The sequence below is a fragment of the Pseudophryne corroboree genome, chromosome 11, assembly GCF_028390025.1.
Source record: "Pseudophryne corroboree isolate aPseCor3 chromosome 11, aPseCor3.hap2, whole genome shotgun sequence".
NCBI lineage: Eukaryota > Metazoa > Chordata > Amphibia > Anura > Myobatrachidae > Pseudophryne > Pseudophryne corroboree.
Window position 1 is genome coordinate 132,956,816 of NC_086454.1, and position 25,204 is coordinate 132,982,019.

The 25,204-nt window shown below is 43.9% G+C and overlaps 1 protein-coding gene across 5 annotated transcripts; it reads right to left on the minus strand.

Annotated features, from left to right (window-relative positions):
• Positions 1–1,029: 1,029 nt before the first annotated feature.
• On the minus strand, positions 1,030–25,201 carry ZFPL1 (zinc finger protein like 1). Of its 5 annotated transcripts, none has more exons than XM_063944816.1 (8): positions 25,049–25,201; positions 18,918–19,033; positions 18,610–18,721; positions 18,249–18,442; positions 17,882–17,957; positions 17,637–17,792; positions 11,156–11,279; positions 1,030–3,661 (listed from the first exon to the last, which is right to left on the minus strand). In XM_063944816.1, the coding sequence occupies exons 2-8, from the start codon at positions 19,017–19,019 to the stop codon at positions 3,475–3,477; spliced, it is 951 nt and encodes a 316-aa protein (XP_063800886.1). In that variant the 5' UTR covers positions 19,020–19,033; positions 25,049–25,201; the 3' UTR covers positions 1,030–3,474. The 5 variants fall into 5 exon arrangements, with proteins under 5 accessions (XP_063800886.1, XP_063800887.1, XP_063800889.1 ...); XM_063944817.1 differs by having other exon boundaries at positions 24,973–25,053; XM_063944819.1 differs by lacking the exon at positions 25,049–25,201 and adding an exon at positions 23,872–23,899.
• Positions 25,202–25,204: the final 3 nt, after the last annotated feature.

Below are 25,204 nucleotides of genomic sequence, written 5' to 3' on the forward strand. Positions count from 1 at the left end.
CTTTGGAGGGGGGACCCCACGCCATTTTTTTCCTTTATTTTACCGTTCCAGCTATTAAAAAAAAAAAAAAAAAAAAAAAATTTTAAATATATAAATAATACTTATGCCTCCAAAAAAGACAAACCAAGTACCTAATCCCTTCTAATATAAATAGATATGCTATTACCAAAAAAAAAAAACACCAAAAAAAACATGTTGTAAATTTTTTTTATTGGTTTCACCCTCCAAAGTGTGGCGGATTGAAAATGACGAATTTACTGTCTAAAAGCACTGTTGTCGAATTTCCAAACTTGAATTGAATACACTTTGGTCGAATTGCAGCACTTGTATCATTGCAGAAAAGTCGAATTTCAAAAAGTCGAATTTTGAAAAGTCGAATTTTGAAAGTCCGTTTTTTTGACGGAAAGCACTGAATTGCATTGACGATTTTTTTTTTTTTTGGCGAAAAATTCCCGAAATTCGACAATTTCGGGAATTCAACCGCAATTGCATATACCCCTATGTGTGAATTAGGTCAATTACAATACAGAGCAATTATCCTTGTAACTGCTGTATTTTCCCTGTGGTTTGACTGGTACTAAACCCATTTATTCAGTTTGTAATGAAATTTAAACAATTAAAGTAGTCAATTGCAAATCCAGACTAATTTCCAAAATAGGATGACCATAACAATGAAACACGGCGTGCCATACTAGTATTTCATATACAATAAATGGCAATATTCTATTTATTTTTACACATTTAATATTAGTATTAGATTCCTTTAGTAGAATTTTAAACAAAACATATGTTTTATCTATTGTTCTCCTTTACAGTGTTCTTGCCTTTTAACCAGAAAATTTCACCAGGTCACTTTTTCCAGGGACAAATGAGCCATTAATTATGTCACTGCTATTTGACAGCATTGATTGATTTTTATAACACTAGAACCAGGTCACATTGCTTCAAGCTCTGCATCCAATATTCCCCAGATTACACTTCATGTTTAGGTCAGTTTGTTAATTCATTTCCCCAAACACATTCAACACATTTTTGTTCAAGTTTTATTAAATCAAATGAAATAAATATTACAAATTTGTTTAATTATAATAAGCCAAACTGACTCTGCCTGCAAGAGCTGCCAAATGCCCATAAATTGCTTATAACGTCCAACATAATCCATAATACTTTGCATTGCACAGGCAGTGTTTCTCCGGCTGTTGCAGAATCATAACTGCCAGTTCCGTAACAAATGGAAAGCTAGATTGCCCATATAAGGTGAAGAGATTTAAATGTATGAAAATGATTTAATTAAATAACTGTGTAGTGCATTTCAATGAGTGAGTAGTTATACAATAACAGTATTATTTATGAAAGGGCTCAACCATTATTTTTTTGTGAATCCACTATGTTTCTCATAATGTGGATATAGGTTTCTATTACCAGTTACATTGCTAAAAAATGATTTGGGGTGAAGAAAAATCAGTAAGTAGTGAAGTAAATAAAAATAGCTACTAGGTAAAATTAATTATTTTGGCGAGGTTAGATTTAAAATTGTTTTCACACAGTAGTCTTTGTAAGCTCCAAAACCCAATATGTAAAAGCACGTCAATATGAAAATGTGCTTAAAAACCAGGTATCACCAAAATACTCTTTAAAAAAAAATAAAAAAAAAATATTGTGTTAAGTTAATGAGCAATTAGAAGAACATACACAATGCATCACATTAATGCGCTCTTCTGACGTTCTCCACTGTGGATCTTTGCCATTTATGGTGAGATTTGCTCACAGGTGAACCAGCTATTACTCTGACAACAATGCGTTACAATATAATAGTTGGAAAAATTTAGTAAAGAAAGATGCATCTTAGCACAACAAAAAATACAATAAATTTGAAGTTTTGTGCTGAAAAATTCAAGTCTTTAGCTCCATATAGCATGTTAAACCAAAGGGGTTTAAAATAAAAATGGCTATTCTAGCTTCCCCATTCAGAAAAGCAAGCTTGTCTTTGTGGGTTTTTTTTATACAATCCCCTCCCCCCATATTCCATCAGTAGAAAAGCAGTGGCCCCTTGTACCCTATAGCTAGAGAGTGCTCAAGAGAAGGAGCACCTCTGTGACAACAGCACAGAGGGACAAATTGTGCAAAAACTCTACAACCGAGGAGAACATACCTAACAGGATAAATCACTCAAAAATGAAAGATCTGTTTGGATGGAACACCCTGGTTAAAATAAAATGTCAAACGATTACTTAGCCAGGGTATGTTGTTCCCCATTACATCGTGTATGTGTTCAGCACTGCTGGCAGTGTGCTGTGTGAATGTAAAACAGAATAACCCAGGTCAGCAGATGCAGGGAGTGTGCAGCAGACACAGTGGGTCTTCTCGCTCTTACCAACCCAGGCTGTTTATCCTACAGAGTGTTGTCCTCCAAGTCCACACTACAGGAGTGTGCTTGGCATAAGCCGAGCTGCGCAATACAAGTTCCCAAAGTTCACACTGGATCGTTCACACTGCAGCATCTGCAGATCAGAGTGGTCTGTTTGGGACTAAGATTTACTTATTATACGCCACTAAATTATAATTCAAAATAGAAGGCCATTTTGTGAGGACTAACCGTAAATTGTGCCCTGACACTTTCAATGTAAGCTAGGTCATATTGCGTGCACCCCGAAACTATGTAGCACCACGCATTTGGAAACTAACAGTATTTTTTGTAGAATGTTATACATGTGCATTTTAATCAATGCCTTTATAATTTAATATAGTTTAATTGTTAGTCTCACTTCCTCTCAGAGGAGTGACGCTACACTCCAGATCATTACATCACTATTTCATTTCAATCCAGGGCATAAAGTTTTCAAGTATGTAATGCTTGACCACTGTGCTCGTATATTGGCCCACTGTGAACCTCGCACGGGTGACTTCTTAGTACTTTTGAAGATGAGAGTAAACGAGTAGGAACCAAACCTGGAAACACAGGGAAATGTTGTAAGGTTGTCACTAAAAACAATTTGTACGCAGAAGTTTACATTGAGTCATACCTCTAGTTTATGTTCATTTTTTTGGTCTCCATTTACAAATCTGAGTGTTACACTATACATAGAAAACCATTATAGTTAAATAAAATTGGGAAATAAAGAATATGTATGTACACAACAGATGTACTGTAGAAATGGCAGATTGCTGTTTATGTAATTTCTAAAAGGCACAAGGACTCCTTAGCCAATGCACCAGCTCTTGTATCCATAGATCCAACCTCTTCTCTGGAGAACTAAACACACCATAGCCATCACAAGTGGCCCAACTTACTCTTGCTTTTCACAGCGCATAGATCACAGGGGCTTTGAGTAAATGATGTCGATTACACAAGTGAGGCCATCAAATTACTGCTCTACCTGGTACATCTGCATTTCTTAGACCTTATGAGAAAGTCTGAAATTGCAATGGGGACACAGTTCAATCTTTTATTATCCCCTGGAATGGTGTAGTAATCTACTCCTGCCCAACTCGAATATGAGGGTTGAAAAGCGGATCAAGATTCGGGTCGTTGTCAGCTGATGCTCTGCCCCATTTTGACATGAGTAAAATGAGGGTGAGAAAACCCAAGACACCAATAATTAGGATAACCATGAACCGCTGCATGCTGGAAGCTGGACGGGATTTCGAGCCGGTGCGGTTGCTGCAATAGAATTAAAGAAATTTAGTTTGGTGTAGAGGGGGATGGGGGGAGGGGGGTTCTGGCAGGAAAATGGGCTTTGTGCACATATCTTATAGACTGTAATAAGATCAACAGCAGCTCAAGACAAACCATAGCCAAGTTTAGATTTAACAGATTACGGCATGGGCCAGCATCTGCTAAAATGTTTGGGAAACCAACAATGACTTCCCTCCCCAAACCCATTATTAAAGTCATGTTATTAATATGAATTTATATTTCTCTGACGTCCTAGTGGACGCTGGGAACTCCGTAAGGACCATGGGGAATAGACGGGCTCTGCTGGAGACTGGACACTCTAAAAGAAAGATTAGGTACTATCTGGTGTGCACTGGCTCCTCCCTCTATGCCCCTCCTCCAGACCTCAGTTAGAATCTGTGCCCGGACAGAGCTGGGTGCTCCTAGTGGGCTCTCCTGAGCTTGCTAGAAAGAAAGTATTTGTTAGGTTTTTTATTTTCAGTGAGATCTGCTGGCAACAGACTCACTGCTACGTGGGACTGAGGGGAGAGAAGCAAACCTACCTGCATGCAGCTAGCTTGTGCTTCTTAGGCTACTGGACACCATTAGCTCCAGAGGGTTCGAACACAGGGCCTGACCTCGATCGTCCGTTCCCGGAGCCGCGCCGCCGTCCCCCTTGCAGAGCCAGAAGACAGAAGAAGGAGATGAAATCGGCGGCAGAAGACTCCGGTCTTCATTAAGGTAGCGCACAGCACTGCAGCTGTGCGCCATTGCTCCCACTGCACACCACACACTCCGGTCACTGTAGGGTGCAGGGCGCTGGTACCTTTTGGCACTAAATACTCATAATACAGTCTGGGAAACTGTATATGTGTAAAAAACCCCGCCATTAAGCTATACAAAACGCGGGAGAAGCCCGCCGCTGAGGGGGCGGGGCCTACTTCCTCAGCACACCGGCGCCATTTTCTCTTCACAGCTTCGCTGGAAGGACGCTCCCCAGGCTCTCCCCTGCAGTATCCTGTACGAGAAGGGTAAAAAAGAGAGGGGGGGCACATAAATTTAGGCGCAAATAGGATAATAAGCAGCTATTGGGAAAAATCACTCATTATAGTGTAAATCCCTGTGTTATATAGCGCTGTGGTGTGTGCTGGCATACTCTCTCTCTGTCTCCCCAAAGGACTTTGTGGGGTCCTGTCCTCAGTCTGAGCATTCCCTGTGTGTGTGCGGTGTGTCGGTACGGCTGTGTCGACATGTTTGATGAGGAGGGTTACGTGGAGGCGGAGCAGGGGCAGATAAGTGTGGTGTCGCCCCCGACGGGGCCGACACCGGAGTGGATGGATATGTGGAAGGTCTTAACAGACAGTCTCAACTCCTTACATAAAAGGTTCGATGACGCAGCAGCCTTGGGACAGCCGGGATCTCAGCCCGCGCCTGCCCAAGCGTCTCAGAGGCCATCAGGGGCTCAAAAACGCCCGCTAGCTCAGATGGTAGACACAGATGTCGACACAGAGTCCGACTCCAGTGTGGATGAGGATGAGACAAATGTACAGTCAACAAAGGCCATCCGATGCATGATTACTGCAATGAAAAATGTATTGCACATTTCTGATGTTAACCCGGTTACTACCAAGAAGGGTATTATGTTTGGGGAGAAAAAGCAGCCAGTGACTTTTCCCCCATCTGATGAATTAAATGATTTGTGTGAAGAAGCGTGGAGTTCCCCCGATAAGAAACTAGTGATTTCTAAGAGGTTACCGATGGCGTACCCTTTCCCGCCAACGGACAGGTTACGTTGGGAAACATCCCCTAGGGTGGACAAGGCGCTCATACGCTTATCAAAAAAGGTGGCACTGCCGTCTCAGGATACGGCCGCCCTAAAGGAGCCTGCGGATAGAAAGCAGGAAGCTATCCTGAAGTCTGTGTATACACACTCGGGTACTATACTGAGACCTGCTATTGCTTCAGCATGGATGTGTAGTGCTGCAGCAGCATGGTCTGATACCCTGTCAGACAACATTGATTCCCTCGACAGGGATACTTTTTTGCTAACCATCGAACATATAAAAGACGTCGTCTTATATATGCGGGATGCACAGAGGGACATTTGCCTGCTTGCATCTAGAATTAATGCAATGTCCATTTCTGCCAGGAGAGTATTATGGACTCGGCAGTGGACAGGTGATGCTGATTCTAAAAGACACATGGAGGTTTTGCCTTATAAGGGTGAGGAATTGTTTGGGGACGGTCTCTCGGACCTCGTATCCACAGCAACAGCTGGGAAGTCGACTTTTTTACCTCAGGTTCCCTCACAGCCTAAGAAAGCACCGTATTATCATGTACAGTCCTTTCGGCCTCAGAAAGGCAAGCGGGTCAGAGGCGCATCCTTTCTGCACAGAGGCAGGGGTAGAGGAAAGAAGCTGCTCCAGGCAGCCAGTTCCCAGGAACAAAAATCCTCCCCCGCTTCCTCTAAGTCCACCGCATGACGCTGGGGCTCCACAGGCGGAGCCAGGTGCGGTGGGGGCGCGTCTCCGAAACTTCAGCAACCAGTGGGTTCGCTCACAGGTGGATCTCTGGGCTGTACAAATTGTATCTCAGGGATACAAGCTGGAGTTCGAGGCGACTCCCCCTCGCCTTTACCTCAAATCAGCCTTGCCAGCTGCTCCCAGGGAAAGGGAGGTAGTACTGGCGGCAATTCACAAGCTGTACCTACAGCAGGTGATAATCAAGGTTCCCCTCCTTCAACAGGGATGGGGTTACTATTCCACAATGTTTGTGGTACCGAAACCAGACGGTTCGGTGAGACCCATTCTGAATTTAAAATCCTTGAACACTTATATAAGGAAGTTCAAGTTCAAAATGGAATCGCTCAGGGCGGTTATTGCAAGCCTGGAAGAGGGGGATTTTATGGTGTCGCTGGACATCAAGGATGCTTACTTGCATGTCCCCATTTACCCACCTCACCAGGAGTACCTCAGGTTTGTGGTACAGGATTGTCATTACCAATTCCAGACGTTGCCGTTTGGTCTGTCCACGGCACCGAGAGTATTTACCAAGGTAATGGCCGAAATGATGATACTCCTTCGGAAGAAGGGAGTTATAATTATCCCGTACTTGGACGATCTCCTTATAAAGGCGAGGTCCAGAGAGCAGTTGTTAGTCAGCGTAGCACTCTCTCGGGAAGTGTTGCAACAGCACGGCTGGATTCTGAATATCCCAAAGTCGCAGCCGATTCCTGCGACGCGTCTGCTTTTCCTGGGCATGATTCTGGACACAGAACAGAAGAAGGTGTTTCTCCCGGTGGAGAAGGCCCAGGAATTGTCATCTCTGGTCAGGGACCTCCTGAAACCAAAACAGGTGTCGGTGCATCACTGCACGCGAGTCCTGGGAAAGAATGGTGGCTTCTTACGAAGCAATTCCCTTCGGCAGGTTCCATGCAAGGATCTTTCAGTGGGATCTGTTGGACAAATGGTCCGGATTGCATCTTCAGATGCATCGGTTGATCACCCTGTCCCCAAGGGCCAGGGTGTCTCTGCTGTGGTGGCTGCAGAGTGCTCATCTTCTCGAGGGCCGCAGATTCGGCATACAGGACTGGGTCCTGGTGACCACGGATGCAAGCCTCCGAGGATGGGGGGCAGTCACTCAGGGAAGGAACTTCCAAGGACAGTGGTCAAGTCAGGAGACTTCACTACACATAAATATACTGGAACTAAGGGCCATTTACAACGCCCTGAGTCAAGCAGAGCCCCTGCTTCAAAACCAACCAGTGCTGATTCAATCAGACATCACGGCGGTCGCCCATGTAAACCGCCAGGGCGGCACAAGAAGCAGGATGGCTATGGCAGAAGCCACAAGGATTCTTCGATGGGCGGAGAATCACGTGCTAGCACTGTCAGCAGTGTTCATTCCGGGAGTGGACAACTGGGAAGCAGATTTCCTCAGCAGGCACGACCTCCACCCGGGAGAGTGGGGACTTCATCCAGAAGTCTTAACGCAGATTGTAAACCGTTGGGAACGGCCACAGGTGGACATGATGGCGTCCCGCCTCAACAAAAAGCTAAAAAAATATTGCGCCAGGTCAAGGGACCCTCAGGCGATAGCTGTGGACGCACTAGTGACACCGTGGGTGTACCAGTCGGTTTATGTGTTCCCTCCTCTTCCTCTCATACCCAAGGTACTGAGGATAGTAAGAAAGAGAGGAGTAAGAACTATACTCATCGTTCCGGATTGGCCAAGAAGAACTTGGTACCCAGAACTACAAGAAATGATCTCAGAGGACCCATGGCCTCTGCCTCTCAGACAGGACCTGTTACAGCAGGGGCCCTGTCTGTTCCAAGACTTACCGCGGCTGCGTTTGACGGCATGGCGGTTAAACGCCGGATCCTAACGGAAAAGGGCATTCCGGATGAAGTGATTCCTACGCTGATAAAAGCTAGGAAGGATGTGACAGCAAATCATTATCACCGCATATGGCGGAAATATGTTGCTTGGTGTGAGGGCAGGAAGGCCCCAACAGAGGAATTCCAGCTGGGGCAATTTCTGCACTTCCTACAGTCAGGAGTGACTATGGGCCTAAAATTGAGGTCCATAAAGGTCCAGATTTCGGCCCTATCTATTTTCTTTCAAAAAGAACTGGCTTCACTGCCTGAAGTTCAGACGTTTGTTAAGGGAGTGCTGCATATTCAGCCCCCTTTTGTGCCTCCAGTGGCACCTTGGGATCTTAACGTTGTGTTGGATTTCCTGAAATCCCACTGGTTTGAGCCACTTAAGACCGTGGAGCTGAAATATCTCACGTGGAAAGTGGTCATGCTATTGGCCTTAGCTTCGGCTAGGCTTGTGTCAGAATTGGCGGCTTTGTCATGTAAAAGCCCTTATCTGATCTTCCATATGGACAGGGCAGAATTGAGGACTCGTCCCCAATTTCTCCCTAAGGTGGTATCAGCGTTTCATTTGAACCAACCTATTGTGGTGCCTGCGGCTACTCGGGACTTGGAGGACTCCAAGTTACTGGATGTAGTCAGGGCTTTGAAAATCTATGTAGCCAGGACGGCTGGAGTCAGGAAAACTGACTCGCTGTTTATCCTGCATGCACCCAACAAGCTGGGTGCTCCTGCTTCAAAGCAAACTATTGCGCGCTGGATCTGTAACACGATTCAGCAAGCTCATTCTGCGGCAGGGTTACCGCATCCTAAATCGATAAAAGCCCATTCCACAAGGAAGGTGGGCTCTTCTTGGGCGGCTGCCCGAGGGGTCTCGGCTTTACAGCTTTGCCAAGCTGCTGCTTAATCGGGTTCAAACACATTTGCTAAGTTCTACAAGTTTGATACCCTGGCTGAGGAGGACCTTGCCTTTGCTCATTCGGTGCTGCAGAGTCATCCGCACTCTCCCGCCCGTTTGGGAGCTTTGGTATAATCCCCATGGTCCTTACGGAGTTCCCAGCATCCACTAGGACGTCAGAGAAAATAAGAATTTACTCACCGGTAATTCTATTTCTCGTAGTCCGTAGTGGATGCTGGGCGCCCGTCCCAAGTGCGGACTCTCTGCAATACATGTATATAGTTATTGCTTAACTAAAGGGTTATTGTTATGAGCCATCTGTTACTGAGGCTCAGTTGTTGTTCATACTGTTAACTGGGTATGGTTATCACAAGTTGTACAGTGTGATTGGTGTGGCTGGTATGAGTCTTACCCTGGATTCCAAATCCTTTCCTTGTTGTGTCAGCTCTTCCGGGCACAGTTTCCTTTACTGAGGTCTGGAGGAGGGGCATAGAGGGAGGAGCCAGTGCACACCAGATAGTACCTAATCTTTCTTTTAGAGTGCCCAGTCTCCTGCGGAGCCCGTCTATTCCCCATGGTCCTTACGGAGTTCCCAGCATCCACTACGGACTACGAGAAATAGAATTACCGGTGAGTAAATTCTTATTTTAACAAGGCCAAGGAAATGGTGTACAGGTGTGCTGGTCAATGTTCAGTTTCCACTTAGAAAATGGAAAAGAATCCTCAAGGTCATCAAAACTCTGGGATACTGCACTGGGTTTATAGCCTTTCAAAAAACCGCTGCACCCCTCCTGTAGAAACTCCGGACTCCTGGACTGAGATACTCTAAAAACAGCAACAGAAGAAGGGGGCGCACATAGTGCTAATCACTTTTATTTGGAACAGGTAAAATCTCTTTAATAAAGGACCCACATTAACACATAAGATCACTGTGACATAGAATCCCCTCGGAACCAGGAGCTCACGCTTTGGAGGTATTCAAGCATTTTCAATGTAATGTATTGTTCGAATTTCTCAGCTACTGCTTGTTTCTTTTTAATAAACATTGCTGCTAGTATTGAAATTCTTATAAATGGAATGCACTGATTTTGAAATCTGCTAATAGAAGAAGCATGTTTTAGTTGAGTAATTGCTCCAGGTGTCATGATTTATTAAGCTGCATCTGTGTGAAACCAGCACTATAAAAGACAGGCATCACGTCCAGCAGGCCAGCCTCCTGACGAAGCTACATGCGAAACTAGTAGAGGCATGGCCTGCTAGACGTACCCACCTCCAAGCTGACCACCGGTCTGTGCCTTCTGCCTGTGTTGGTGTCCCGACGAGCCGTGGCATTGTCATGTAAGCAACTTGTGCGGTGTGAGGTCCCGGTTCCCAGTGCAGCACAGCTCTTACCGGCAGGGAGATAGAGATTGGAGCATTCATTCTACATACATCAGTCCACAAAGGTGAGAACCTCGGTACGAGTCTCATTCATTTAATGTGAATTATATGTCCCAGTGATCTTATGTGTTAATGTGGATACTTTATTAAAGGGATTTTACCTGTTTTAAATAAAAGTGATTTGCACTATCTGCACCCCCTTCTTCTGTTTATTATATTTAACAAGGTCTGTGACTGTGAAAATGTATATTATGTTTTACCAACATTTCTATAAACAGATTTGATTTATTTATTAAGACCGTTCTTCCTTTTAAGTAACGTAAATGTATGATTTAGTAGTACATAACACCTGTAGCAAAATAATTCCCTAATTACCCGTCAGTGAAATCAATGAAGAACTTGTGACATAATCATGTTACAGCCTCTCAAGCCTCTATAACTACATGCATCGTTGTTACAATTGCTGGGCTAAGAAAAGCTAGTGACTGTAAGTAGGTGCCATACTACATACATGTACCTGCAATTGGCATAACATGCAGGTCCAGCCTTTGCAATTGTGGGGCCCTGTGCTATATTCATAGCAAACTGATGAACCCCCTTCACTACCACCCCCCCCCCCAACATGCACGCAGATATACACACACACACACACACACACACACACACACACACACACACTGTACATAAATCTAACTAAATACCATTTAAGTCTGGCATATTATATAATAAGAATATATTAGGTGGTTAGGTGAAGACTGACAATCAGAACTCAGAGGTAAAAAAAAAATAGCTATATGTGTGCACAGATAAGCAAAACACTGCAAAACAAAATAGCACAGAACTAACCGGAGTATCCTCGCCAACCAGCTCAGAGTGGGTCTCCTCCTGTATTTGTCATCATCAAAGTCAATCAATGTGTCTTGGGAGCTGGCAACATCTCGAGTGTCATACACTTTCCTAGGGGTTGAGGCTACAAAGGAGTAAAAATAAGATTTTACTTACCGATAAATCTATTTCTCGTAGTCCGTAGTGGATGCTGGGAACTCCGTAAGGACCATGGGGAATAGCGGCTCCGCAGGAGACTGGGCACATCTAAAGAAAGCTTTAGGACTAGCTGGTGTGCACTGGCTCCTCCCCCTATGACCCTCCTCCAAGCCTCAGTTAGGATACTGTGCCCGGACGAGCGTACATAATAAGGAAGGATATTGAATCCCGGGTAAGACTCATACCAGCCACACCAATCACACCGTACAACTTGTGATCTGAACCCAGTTAACAGTATGATAACAACGAAGGAGCCTCTGAAAAGATGGCTCACAACAACAATAACCCGATTTAGTTAACAATAACTATGTACAAGTATTGCAGACAATCCGCACTTGGGATGGGCGCCCAGCATCCACTACGGACTACGAGAAATAGATTTATCGGTAAGTAAAATCTTATTTTCTCTGACGTCCTAGTGGATGCTGGGAACTCCGTAAGGACCATGGGGATTATACCAAAGCTCCCAAACGGGCGGGAGAGTGCGGATGACTCTGCAGCACCGAATGAGAGAACTCCAGGTCCTCCTCAGCCAGGGTATCAAATTTGTAGAATTTAGCAAACGTGTTTGCCCCTGACCAAGTAGCTGCTCGGCAAAGTTGTAAAGCCGAGACCCCTCGGGCAGCCGCCCAAGATGAGCCCACTTTCCTTGTGGAATGGGCTTTTACAGATTTTGGCTGTGGCAGGCCTGCCACAGAATGTGCAAGCTGAATTGTACTACAAATCCAACGAGCAATAGTCTGCTTAGAAGCAGGAGCACCCAGCTTGTTGGGTGCATACAGGATAAACAGCGAATCAGACTTTCTGACTCCAGCCGTCCTGGAAACATATATTTTCAGGGCCCTGACAACGTCAAGTAACTTGGAGTCCTCCAAGTCCCTAGTAGCCGCAGGCACCACAATAGGTTGGTTCATGTGAAAAGCAGAAACCACCTTAGGGAGAAATTGAGGACGAGTCCTCAATTCTGCCCTGTCAGAATGAAACATTAAGTAAGGGCTTTTATATGATAAAAGCCGCCAATTCTGACACACGCCTGGTTGAAACCAGGGCTAACCGCATCGTCACCTTCCATGTGAGATATTTTAAGTCCATAGTGGTGAGTGGTTCAAACCAATGTGACTTAAGGAACCTCAAAACAACATTGAGATCCCAAGGTGCCACTGGAGGCACAAAAGGAGGTTGTATATGCAGTACCCCTTTTACAAATGTCTGAACTTCAGGTACTGAAGCCAGTTCTTTCTGGAAGAAAATCGACAGGGCCGAAATTTGAACCTTAATGGACCCTAATTTTAGGCCCATAGACAGTCCTGTCTGCATGAAATGGAGGAAACGACCTAGTTGAAATTCCTCTGTAGGGGCCTTCTTGGCCTCACACCACGCAACATATTTTTGCCAAATGCGGTGATAATGTTTCGCGGTTACATCCTTCCTGGCTTTGACCAGGGTAGGGATGACTTCATCTGGAATGCCTTTTTCCTTTAGGATCCGGCGTTCAACCGCCATGCCATCAAACGCAGCCGCGGTAAGTCTTGGAACAGACAAGGCCCCTGCTGGAGCAGGTCCTTTCTTAGAGGTAGAGGTCACGGGTCTTCCGTGAGCATCTCTTGAAGTTCCGGGTACCAAGTCCTTCTTGGCCAATCCGGAACCACGAGTATCGTTCTTACTCCTCTCCTTCTTATGATTCTCAGTACTTTTGGTATGAGAGGCAGAGGAGGGAACACATACACTGACTGGTACACCCACGGTGTCACCAGAGCGTCCACCGCTATTGCCTGAGGGTCCCTTGACCTTGCGCAATATCTGTCCAGTTTCTTGTTAAGACGGGACGCCATCATGTCCACCTTTGGTTTTTCCCAACGGTTTACAATCAGTTGGAAAACTTCTGGGTGAAGTCCCCACTCCCCCGGGTGGAGGTCATGCTGAGGAAGTCTGCTTCCCAGTTGTCCACTCCCTGAATGAACACTGCTGACAGTGCTATCACATGATTTTCCGCCCAGCAGAGAATCCTTGCAGCTTCTGCCATTGCCCTCCTGCTTCTTGTGCCGCCCTGTCTGTTTACGTGGGCGACAGCCGTGATGTTGTCCGACTGGATCAATACCGGTTGACCCTGAAGCAGAGGCTTTTCTTGACTTAGGGCATTGGAAATGGCCCTTAGTTCCAGGATATTTTTGTCTCCAGGCTTGACCATAAGCCCTGGATATTCCTTCCCTGTGTGACTGCTCCCCAGCCTCGCAGGCTGGCATCCGTGGTCACCAGGACCCAGTCCTGAATGCCGAATCTGCGGCCCTCTAGAAGATGAGCACTCTGCAACCACCACAGGAGGGACACCCTTGTCCTTGGTGACAGGGTTATCCGCTGATGCATCTGAAGATGCGACCCGGACCATTTGTCCAGTAGGTTCCACTGGAAAGTTCTTGTGTGGAATCTGCCGAATGGGATTGCTTCGCAGGAAGCCACCATTTTTACCCAGAACCCTTGTGCATTGATGCACTGAGACTTGGTTCGGTTTTAGGAGGTTCCTGACTAGCTCGGATAACTCCCTGGCTTTCTCCTCCGGGAGAAACACCTTCTTTCTGGACTGTGTCCAGGATCATCCCTAGGAACAGAAGACAAGTCGTCGGAACCAGCTGCGATTTTGGAATATTGAGAATCCACTCGTGCTGCCGCAACACTACCTGAGATAGTGCTACACCGACCTCCAACTGTTCTCTGGATCTTACCCTTATCAGGGAATCGTCCAAGTAAAGGATAACTAAAATTCCCTTCCTTCGAAGGAATATCATCATTTCGGTCATTACTTCAGTAAAGACCCGGGGTGCTGTGGACCATCCCTACGGCAGCGTCTGAACTGATAGTGACAGTTCTGTACCATAACCTGAGATACCTTTGGTGAGAAGGGTAAATTTTGACATGAAGGTAAGCATCCTTGATGTCCCGAGACATCATGTAGTCCCCTTCTTCCAGGTTTGCAATCACTGCTCTGAGTGACTCAATTTTGAATTTGAACCTCTGTATGTAAGTGTTCAAAGATTTTAGATTTTAAAATCGGTCTCACCGAGCCGTCTGGCTTCGGTACCACAATAGTGTGGAATAATACCCCGTTCCCTGTTGCAGGAGGGGTACCTTTATTATCACCTGCTGGGAATACAGCTTGTGAATGGCTTCCAAAACTGCCTCCGTCAGCGGGAGACGTCGGTAAAACAGACTTTTGGAAACGGCGAGGGGAATACGTCTCGAATTCCAATTTGTACCCCTGAATTATTACCTGAAGGATCCAGGGGTCTACTTGCGAGTGAGCCCACTGCGCACTGAAATTCACTGAGAACGGGCCCCCACCGTGCCTGAACTTGTAAAGCCCTAGCGTCATACTGAGGGCTTGGCAGCGGTGGAAAAGGGTTTCTGTTCCTGGGAACTGGCTGATCTCTGCAGCCATTTTCCTCTCCCTCTGTCACGAGCAGAAAAGAGGAACCCTTTTGTCCGCTTGCCAACCAGGACTGCGCCTGATAATACGGCGTCTTATTTTGAGAGGCGACCTAGGGTACATCCCCTTTTTTAAGGCAATACTTCCAAATGCCGTTTGGAATCCCTGACCACTTTACTAGAATACAAAACACTTATACTTGATGCCAGTCGGCAAATATTCCGCTGTGCATCATGCATATATAGAAAAGCATCTTTTAATTGCTCTATAGGCAATAATATACTGTCCTTATCTAGGATATCAATATTTCCAGTCAGGGAATCCGACCACGCCACCCAGCACTACACATCCAGGCTGAGGCGATTGCTGGTCGCAGTATAACACCAGTATGTGTGTAAATACATTTTAGGATACCCTCCTGCTTTTTATCAGCAGGATCCTTAAGGGCGGCCATCTCAAGAGAGGGTAGAGCCCTTGTTCTTACAATCGTGTGAGCGCCTTATCCCCTGTAGGGGGTGTTTCCCAACGCACCCTAACCTCTGGCGGGAAAAGGTATACTGCCAATAACTTTTTAGAATTATCAATTGTTATCGGAGGAAAACCCACGCATCATCACACACCTCATTTTATTTTTCAGAGTCAGGAAAACTATAGGAAGTTTTTCCTCACCAAACATAATACCCCTTTTTTGGTGGTATTTATATTATCAGAAAAGTGTAAACATTTACCATTGCCTCAATCATGCAATGTGTGGCCCTATTGGAAATCACGGTTGTCTCTTCACCGTCGACACAGGAGCCAGTATCCGTGTCGGCGTCTGTATCTGAGGTAACGGGCGCTTTAGAGCCCCTGTATGAGACGTCTGGACAGGCACAAGCTGAGTAGCCGGCTGTCTCATGTCAACCACTGTCTTTTATACAAAGCTGACACTGTCACGCAATTTCAACAGTACATCCACTCAGGTGTCGACCCCCTAGGGGGTGACAACACTATTACAGACACTCTACTCCGTCTCCACATCATTTTTCTCCTCATACATGTCGACACAAAAGTACCGACACACAGCACACACACACACAGGGAATGCTCTGATAGAGGACAGGACCCACTAGCCCTTTGGGGAGACAGAGGGAGAGTTTGCCAGCACACACCAGAGCGCTATATATATACAGGGATAACCTTATATAAGTGTTTTTCCCTTTATAGCTGCTGTATTGTTTATACTGCGCCTAATTTGTGCCCCCCTCTCTTTTTTAACCCCTTTCTGTAGTGTAGTGACTGCAGGGGAGAGCCAGGGAGCTTCCCTCCAACTGAGCTGTGAGGGAAAATGGCGCCAGTGTGCTGAGGAGATAGGCTCCGCCCCTTTCTCGGCGTCCTTATCATCCGTTTTTTTATATGTTTTGGCAGGGGTTAAATGCATCCATATAGCCCAGGAGTTATATGTGATGCATTTATTTTAGCCATATAAGGTTTTATCGATTTATTGCGTCTCAGGGCGCTGCCCCCCCAGCGCCCTGCACCCTCAGTGACCGGAGTGTGAAGTGTGCTGAGAGCAATGGCGCACAGCTGCGGTGCTGTGCGCTACCTTATCTGAAGACAGGATCGTCTTCTGCCGCCGATTTCACCGGACCTCTTCGCTCTTCTGGCTCTGTAAGGGGGACGGCGGCGCGGCTCCGGTGACCCATCCAGGCTGAACCTGTGATCGTCCCTCTGGAGCTAATGTCCAGTAGCCTAAGAAACCCGATCCACTCTGCACTCAGGTGAGTCCGTTTCTTCTCCCCTTAGTCCCACGATGCAGTGAGCCTGTTGCCAGCAGGTCTCACTGAAAATAATAAACCTAAACTAAAACTTTCACAAAGAGCTCAGGAGAGCCCCTAGTGTGCACCCTTCTCGTCGGGCACAGAAATCTAACTGAGGCTTGGAGGAGGGTCATAGGGGGAGGAGCCAGTGCACACCAGCTAGTCCTAAAGCTTTCTTTAGATGTGCCCAGTCTCCTGCGGAGCCGCTATTCCCCATGGTCCTTACGGAGTTCCCAGCATCCACTAGGACGTCAGAGAAATCAGTGTTTCATCTTTGTCCATTTTACCACATCAATGCCATAAGCATGCGGTGTCTCTGCGCTTATTGCACTGATAGTCTCTGGTCAGCCTCTCACTAAACGGAGGTCGCCTTTTTTGACCTATGCTCCTTCCCTTTCTTAAAGTAGAGTTTGCTGTCTGCACCACAACCAGGTTACTGTTATAGCCCAGTTTACTAACTGGAATTCCTGGACATCTTTCAGCCAGTGACGCACCTGGCAGTGTTCTCTGCACTGGCATATTTAGAATTGGTGCAGTGTGTGCAGTGCACATGGTCCCTTGGGTCCAGGGGGGCCCACACCGCACACCCTGCACCCATTTTTTTTTCAATACTTATACTCTGGAGTTCCGCGTTGGCGGCGGCAGCAGCAGCGTTGCAGAAATCACAAGGAAAATGCTACAGTGGACATTTTCCCAGCATTTTGCGCATGCACCCTACGGAAATCACGGCTAAAATGGCTGCCAAGCCATTTTCCCAGAGATATGCGCACCAGACTCTAGGACAGCGCTGGGGTCCCCTAGTGAACCTAGTGCCCAGAGTATATAGCACTGCCGGCAAGAAAAAAAAAGGGGGACAGACGGAATCTGCACACAAGCCTACTCCTCTCTAGATGCGCCCCTGTTTCTTTGTGATCTACTGGTGCACAACATTAGCAATTCTATGCTATATACGGTCCCTCAATCACTCAGTGTCCTATCAAAAATAACCCGCTGCATTCCAAGATCATATTCATATTATATTATTATTGATGCCCCCCTGTTCAGTTCTTCACACCAATCTCACCTGCATTGATGGTAACACTATCAGCTTCGGTGTCTCCAATATGTACAGCGTGATCTTGTGACATGCCATGCTGTGCGGGCGAGGTGGGGGCAGACGCATATAGATACCCTGTCTGCTGCAAAACTTCTGGGCTTTCAGATAGGTGATCAGAGGAGGCTGAAAACAGAATACATAAGCACACACATGTAAACATGTAGGTATAAAACTATAATATCATGACTCAATGCAAATATGACGAAACTCACAATTAACTACTGTCCAGTCCCTGTAATCTGTGACGTCATGCTGTGTGACCGCATCTACAGGCTCCAGTTCTTCAATCTAGGCAGAAAAACAGCTTCATAGAAGAGCAATACTAACGTTTCTAAGGTACCAAATAAATAAAAGTAGTGAATGAAAAGAAGAAAAACATTCAGATAAAGGAAAACAAACCAGAAAATGATAGTTTAGGAGGAGAAATATAAAACACATGGAAATAGAATATGCTGAGATAAGAGAAAGTAGAAAAAAAATTAAAATACTTAATGTGAATGATGATAAAAAAAAGGGAATAATAATATATTAGACACAATAAGTGAAGAAAAGAACAATGGGTCCTATATATTAACTTACCAAAGGGAGGCCCAGGCCAGCTCTTGCCCAGTTGACAGTAGAGAGTTTCTCCCGCAGGGTAGAGGCCACAGGGCTGACCAGATTGCTGGGGGGAAAGATGGGACCCTGGCAGTTTGGGCACTGGTACCCAGCAGGTGCTGTGTTTGGTGGTAGCTGTGAGGCCAGGTCATTCAAACAGGACCAGTGAAATAAATCTGATGCAACACAGTAAAGTGTGAAATGGTTTAAATCCCCAGTAATGAAGAGTACAATTGCTTTACTCTAGGACAGCTATGGTTGACTAACAAGAAACACCCCATAAAAACAAAGAAATCACTTATTTCTTTCTTTCTTTCTGACAAAAAGGTGCAAAATATCATACCGTAACACACAAGGCGGGCAGTCTCCTTAGAGGATAATAGAGTGTTACATAGGCGGCAGTTTGGATTGTAATCACTGTCCTGAAGCCACTGCAGGTATGACTGGACAATACACTAAAACAGAGAGATAACCAGTACATATGAAAAGAATGACCGCGGTAGAGACCGGAAAGAAAAAGTGAGAATCACAGAACATCTTCAACATGCTCCCTTTTATAAGCAAGGAGGCTGTAGTATTATAATCCTAAAAGTCAATGACCCAAGACAACACATATAACTTGGCAAAGACATTGCCACCAACAATCCTTACCTTCGCATGATTGGCTACCAGACAATACTCGCACACATTTACACGATGTTCAAAGCAGAATAAATTTGTCACTTTCCTCTTGGGACATTTGCAAAGACCCATGATGACAGAGACACCTGCAGAAGAGATAAGACACACACAAAATTAGGAATATATAAAGTTATTCACATACTGTATGCATATAGAGAAACAACATGAACATGAGATGTTCTTGGCAGCTACAAGACACTTGAGTCAAGCCACAAATATCTCCACAAGCAGTCCTGCTGGCCCAATCACTGTAATGATCAGACCTTTCAAAACTGCAGGACCTGTACTGCTTTCCCAGTGAATAAAATGGATTCCATTACAGGAAATTAACTAACCTAACTAGCCGAGTGTCTATGGATTGGTAACATAATTGGTATCCCTGTATCCTGTTCAGCATTTAATTTTCAAGCTGCAATATCCGCGTGTAATAATCCTGCAATTACTGGTCGAATCTGAGCAGTACTGGTAACATAGATATATATATATATATATATATATATATAGAGATATATATATATATATATATATATATATATATATATAGAGATATATATATATATAGAGATATATATATATATATATATATATATATATATATATATATATATCTCTGGGATATTTAATTTCAGCTCACAGGCAATCCTTGTATCCCGCTCAGCATTTAGCTTTCAAGCTGCAGTAACCGCGTGTATAAATCCCGTAATCACTGGTTTAATCTGAGCAGGGCTGGTAACATAAATATACATTTAATTGGGATATTTAATTTTGGTTTACAGGCAATGAATAATTGTGATTATGTTCTATGTGTCCAGCAGATAATCATGTCACTTTAGAGGATGTTGCCTGAGCATTACCTAAGTGAATCCATATAAGGGCTATGATATACTCTGTACCATTGATCTGTCTTTCCTAGCGTTCACCTGTCTCCTGCTGGCGAATCTGGATCCTGCAATGCCAATGGTAACAGGATCCACCTAACACCAGGTACAGGATGACAAAGTGACGCTGAATCAACTTTTTCCATCAGTCCGGCAATCACCCTTACTCTCACCCAGTATCCGCTCCATGAAGATACTGGGCAGCAGATGAGGGTGACGGCATCTCGGATTGTACTTTTCTCTATGGTTATTACTGTCTATGGATGTTATGGTGCCATACTTCATGTTATTATAAGAAACATTTTGCATATGATTTATACCACTGGTGCGTAATATCACAGTAATAGTTCGTTATACAGTGATAAGAATCGATGAACTGCACCGGTGTTTATCTGTTCAATTGCTATTTTACCCAATATTGGGATACTTAAGATCATTGAATTAATTGATGCCCGATATGCTATAATGCATGATTTATGAAATAATCAGTATGATACCCAAATGAACATCTATGTCTAAATAACAGGGATGTGAAATCACCCACGCAGATTTAGCGGAATAATCAGTGTTATCATGAGAAATGCAATCTAGGACTATTTGAAGTAGAATGAAATTAGCCTGACATACTGGCATAGAAATCTGAGGGAAAGCGATACAAGCTAGATAGTAATGTATTTAGTAACTTGGTTGAATATGATACAGATTAGAAATATGATACATTTTTGACACAGGCCCTATGTCACAGGTGCACAGAGCTGAAAATAACACTGGACTTGAAGTTTGACAGCTACAGCTATAGATCTAGAGAGAGAATCTATATTGATCTGGCTGCCGACGATAACTTTTTATTGGCTGTGACTCAGATACATATTGAAATTTACGAATTTATCTAACATAGAGATTTATGAATATATGGCTGCTGACGATAATAATACCGAATGCTTTTTATTGGCTGTGACTCAGATACATATTGAGATTTACGAATTTATCTAACATATTGAGATTTATGAATATATTTATCCAATCATGGGTTACTAATATTGAAATATTGATCCAATTTAGACGGACATATTTTGACTATATATTTTACCACATATGAAATGTTGATCTAATCTTTGATGTGTATATATATTTTCTATAGGGGATGCAAGTATATCAATGCAGTTACAGAGTGACATTTACATATAAGTTAATGTTACTCAGAAAACCCCTTTTATTTTAGGAGTAAGAATTAAAGGTTACGTTTTAAATTATTACAATCATATCATATCGATTTGCATATTAAATTTTGTTATAAAAGAGTGCTCCAAAAAGCAATCTATTCTCTTTGTTGCCTCTTTGCAACAAACACGTTGTCATATTTCTCCTGAGGAAGCCGCTGATTTCACAGGCGGAGAAACGCGTTGAGAGAGGTCCACAGCATATGGACCTGGCAGTATTTCTGGACACATATACTAAACGGACCTGAGGTGTGGCAGGATTCAAAGAAGGAGTCGGCTGCGGAGACTCTGATCCAGTATATAATCAGCTGGTCGGTGAGAATTCCTATTAAACAAGCCCGCTCAGTAACCAGTGTCCAGGATAGTTCTTGAGAGCCCTAGCTAGAGGGCAGTATATAAATATGGTTGCATGCCCATGTTGATTGCGGTGGATTATAGTGACTTTATTTACCAAACGTGGATTAACCTAGGCTATGAACATTGCTGCTACACTATAATCAACTAATCAACTAACCCAAATATCTGGATGCACATGTGCATAAAGGGGGTAATTCTGAGTTGATCGCAGCAGCAAGTTTGTTAGCAACTGGGCAAAACCATGTGCACTGCAGGGGAGGCAGATATAACATGTGCAGAAAGAGTTAGATTTGGGTGGGTTATATTGTTTCTGTGCAGGGTAAATACTGGCTGCTTTATTTTTACACTGCAAATTAGATTGCAGATTGAACACACCACACCCAAATCTAACTCTTTCTGCACATGTTATATCTGCCTCCCCTGCAGTGCACATGGTTTTGCCCAGTTGCTATCAAAAATCCTGCTGCAATCAACTTGGAATTACCCCCAAAGTCATTTCATCCGTTTATATGGACACAACTGTGACTGAACATTGGATGTCACATATTGTGGACGATTATAGTCCAGTTGCATTTATACTGTAAAGCAATTGAGGGTTAAGTTATAGCCATAAGGGGCCCCGCAGTTAAATCATATGCATGTTATCAATTGATTAACATACCAGTGATGCATCATTGATAGGTCCTAATTGGAATATGGGTATGTTGTGAAGTTGGGTATTGATGGGTTAATAAGTATTACTAATCAATTTAAGGTAATTTTAATACCGGCTGGGTCTATGTGTGTGTGTTATATGTATGTCATTTGTCTTAATGTTGTGTGAATAAAAAAACACTAAGTGATTCCGGTTATGCAGCGCTTTATTTAATATTTATTTGGTGGTTTTTATTACTTTTTGGGAGATTCAGTGATCTCCTTGATAGAGCTGCAGCATATCTGGAAAACTAGTGGTCTATTACAGGAGATTCCTTGTTAAAGTCAGCGCCGAGTGTTTTTTTCTTTTTCTATTCTCTTTGTTGCCTCTTTGCAACAAACACGTTGTCTAATGTTTGGTCTATTTTGATTGCAGGAGCACCTCCAGCATTCCAAAGTTAAAACTCCAGAGGAGGAAGATATTTACTAGCTGGTTTTTGTTTTCTAATGCATTATTATTAATGTAATCAATCAATCAATCTATGTCTGGTGCGGGATATATTGTAGTATATCATATAGAGAAACAACATGAACATGAGATGTTCTTGGCAGCTACAAGACACTTGAGTCAAGCCACAAATATCTTCACAAGCAGTCCTGCTGGCCCAATTACTGTAATGATCAGACCTTTCAAAACTGCAGGACCTGTACTGCTTTCCCAGTGAATAAAATGGATTCCATTACAGGAAATTAACTAACCTTGACAAAGTTACAAGTGGAACTGATAAGTGTAAACTAAAAATATACAGGGAAGGGACCAGCTGTTTTATTAAATTACTGGGCTCAGTCAACCAGTGTGACAACTAAGAGACAAGGTTCAGTAATGGGGGGGCTGCCTTTAATTATCGCAACCAATTAGTCAAGGTTTAAAAAAACACAACTAAACTAATGGGTGAAAATGGAAAAGTACTGTTTGGGTGCCCAAACTGCCAAAATTTTGAACATTTCAGTTCGCCACCTCTGAGGGAGGTGAGAGTTAGAATTTCTGAAGGAAAGGTAAAGATCAATCACTACATAATTGGAGTGATAACTCCACCAAGAAACAATTATTTGGAAGCCACCAAAACTCATCTCTACATTTGTCATTGTCCAGCTGGACTACTGCAACCTTTTCCTTTCTGGTTTGCTTCTCAACCACCTCTCATACTTCAATCCATCCTTAATGTTATTACCCATCTCATTTACCACTCCCGCCATTCTGCACCAGCCTCATCCTTCTGACAACTCCACTGACTTCCCATCAACCACAGCAAACAGATTAACCTCCTTATTCTCACATATAGAGCACCTAATCACTGCACCACCTCCTTCATCTCCAAATCTCCTACTGTTTTCATTACTTCCCACTCTCACCTTTACTCTGGTTACCTCATCTCACTCATACACCCAACATTTCTCCAATTTTGCCCCAGTGCTCTTGAACTCATTCTTTCGTCCTATCAATTGATCCCTTCTTCACTCCTTCATATAGGCCTATCAGCTCTCCTCAGACTTCTATTATCTACTCCAGTGGTTCTCAAACTCGGTCCTCAGGACCCCACACAGTGCATGTTTTGCAGGTAACCCAGCAGGTGCACAGGTGTATTAATTACTCACTGACACATTTTAAAAGGTCCACAGGTGGAGCTAATTATTTCACTTGTGATTCTGTGAGACCTGCAAAACATGCACTGTGTGGGGTCCTGAGGACCGAGTTTGAGAACCTGTGATCTACTCCTTTCATATCCCGCATCTACTCTCTTCCTCTGTAAACCCACACTGGCTGAGGACTCTTACCTCATTCTCTCCGCCTAGCACTATCCCTAATAAATAAAAGAGAAACACAAATTAAATGGAAATGTTTATACATAAAAAGTAAAAGGGTTCTCGGTGTTGTATTTAACATACTTGCTTTATGGTCAACAAGCTCTCCAAGAACTCATACAAGATACTATGCTTTAGTCAGTACTCAATTTGTTGTTTTGCAACAATACAAGAAATCCTTGCACTATTCATGGAACACATGTCCTGATTAGCGGGATCTGGTCAGGATCCCGGCAGCGGGATCCCAGCAGTCAAAATATCGACACTGCTTGTAATGATAATGCTGGCATATCGAACCCAAGTCTTTTCAGGGATGTGTGAAAAGTTCTTAACTGTTCCACATAAGTGATCTCATTCCGCACTTGGCAGCACATTTTTTGTGCGTGTTCCCAGCTGCTAAACAAACAGACCATGCAGTAGAATAAAATAACTGCCATCCTCCAAGCTCTATTAGAATATATATTCAATTATATGCCAAAGTAAAGGTAATATAAAAAGACATTCAACTGAATAACAAAGCAAAAACCAGAACTTAGAAGCTATACCAGGTACTGTACTTTGCACCTCTCCGGAATCCAAAATATTACAGGAGGGATAAAAAGCTTACCTCTTGGGAGAACCTGCAACTGTTCACTTGTTATAGATATATCTATCTATCTATCTATCTATCTATCTATCCTTATTTCGGGCCTAAACTCATGTGAACTGTGTGTGATTATCGAGTGCAGTAATCTAAGATTTATACATACTTCTCTGGACTAGCCATTTCCTCTGTAAGATTTAAGAGATTTCACTGAAATTATGATCTTGACAACTCCCTATCAATGGCAAGCCAGTCTGCATGGAAGGTTTGCATAAGGGAGCAACAGAGCTGTACTGGAGTCTCGTATTGTGGGAGTGGGCAAGTAGCCTATAATCATAAGCAAAATGCAAATGGTCATAGGAAAACCTAAATGAGACCCAACAGCTAAGTAGCCCAGCAGCGCTGTCTGTGCTATGTCCACCAGGAGTACACACAGATAGATAGATAGATAGATAGATAGATAGATAGATAGATCTCTGACACGAGCTTACCCAGTGTGCGACATACGCTATGTATCCACCACACAGCACTTACACGTGAGGCATATCATTGCGGCTATGTACCTACCTTCCTGCCAGGGTCCCTCTGTATTGTGCCCCGCCTTATGTGTATATGTGATGAACCTCTGCCTATAAGTTATGCTCGTCCTTTTACTCTATTGCATTCTCTCTGTTCTTCCTCCCTGAGTGCTGCTTGCCACGTCTCTTCCGGGTGACACTGACA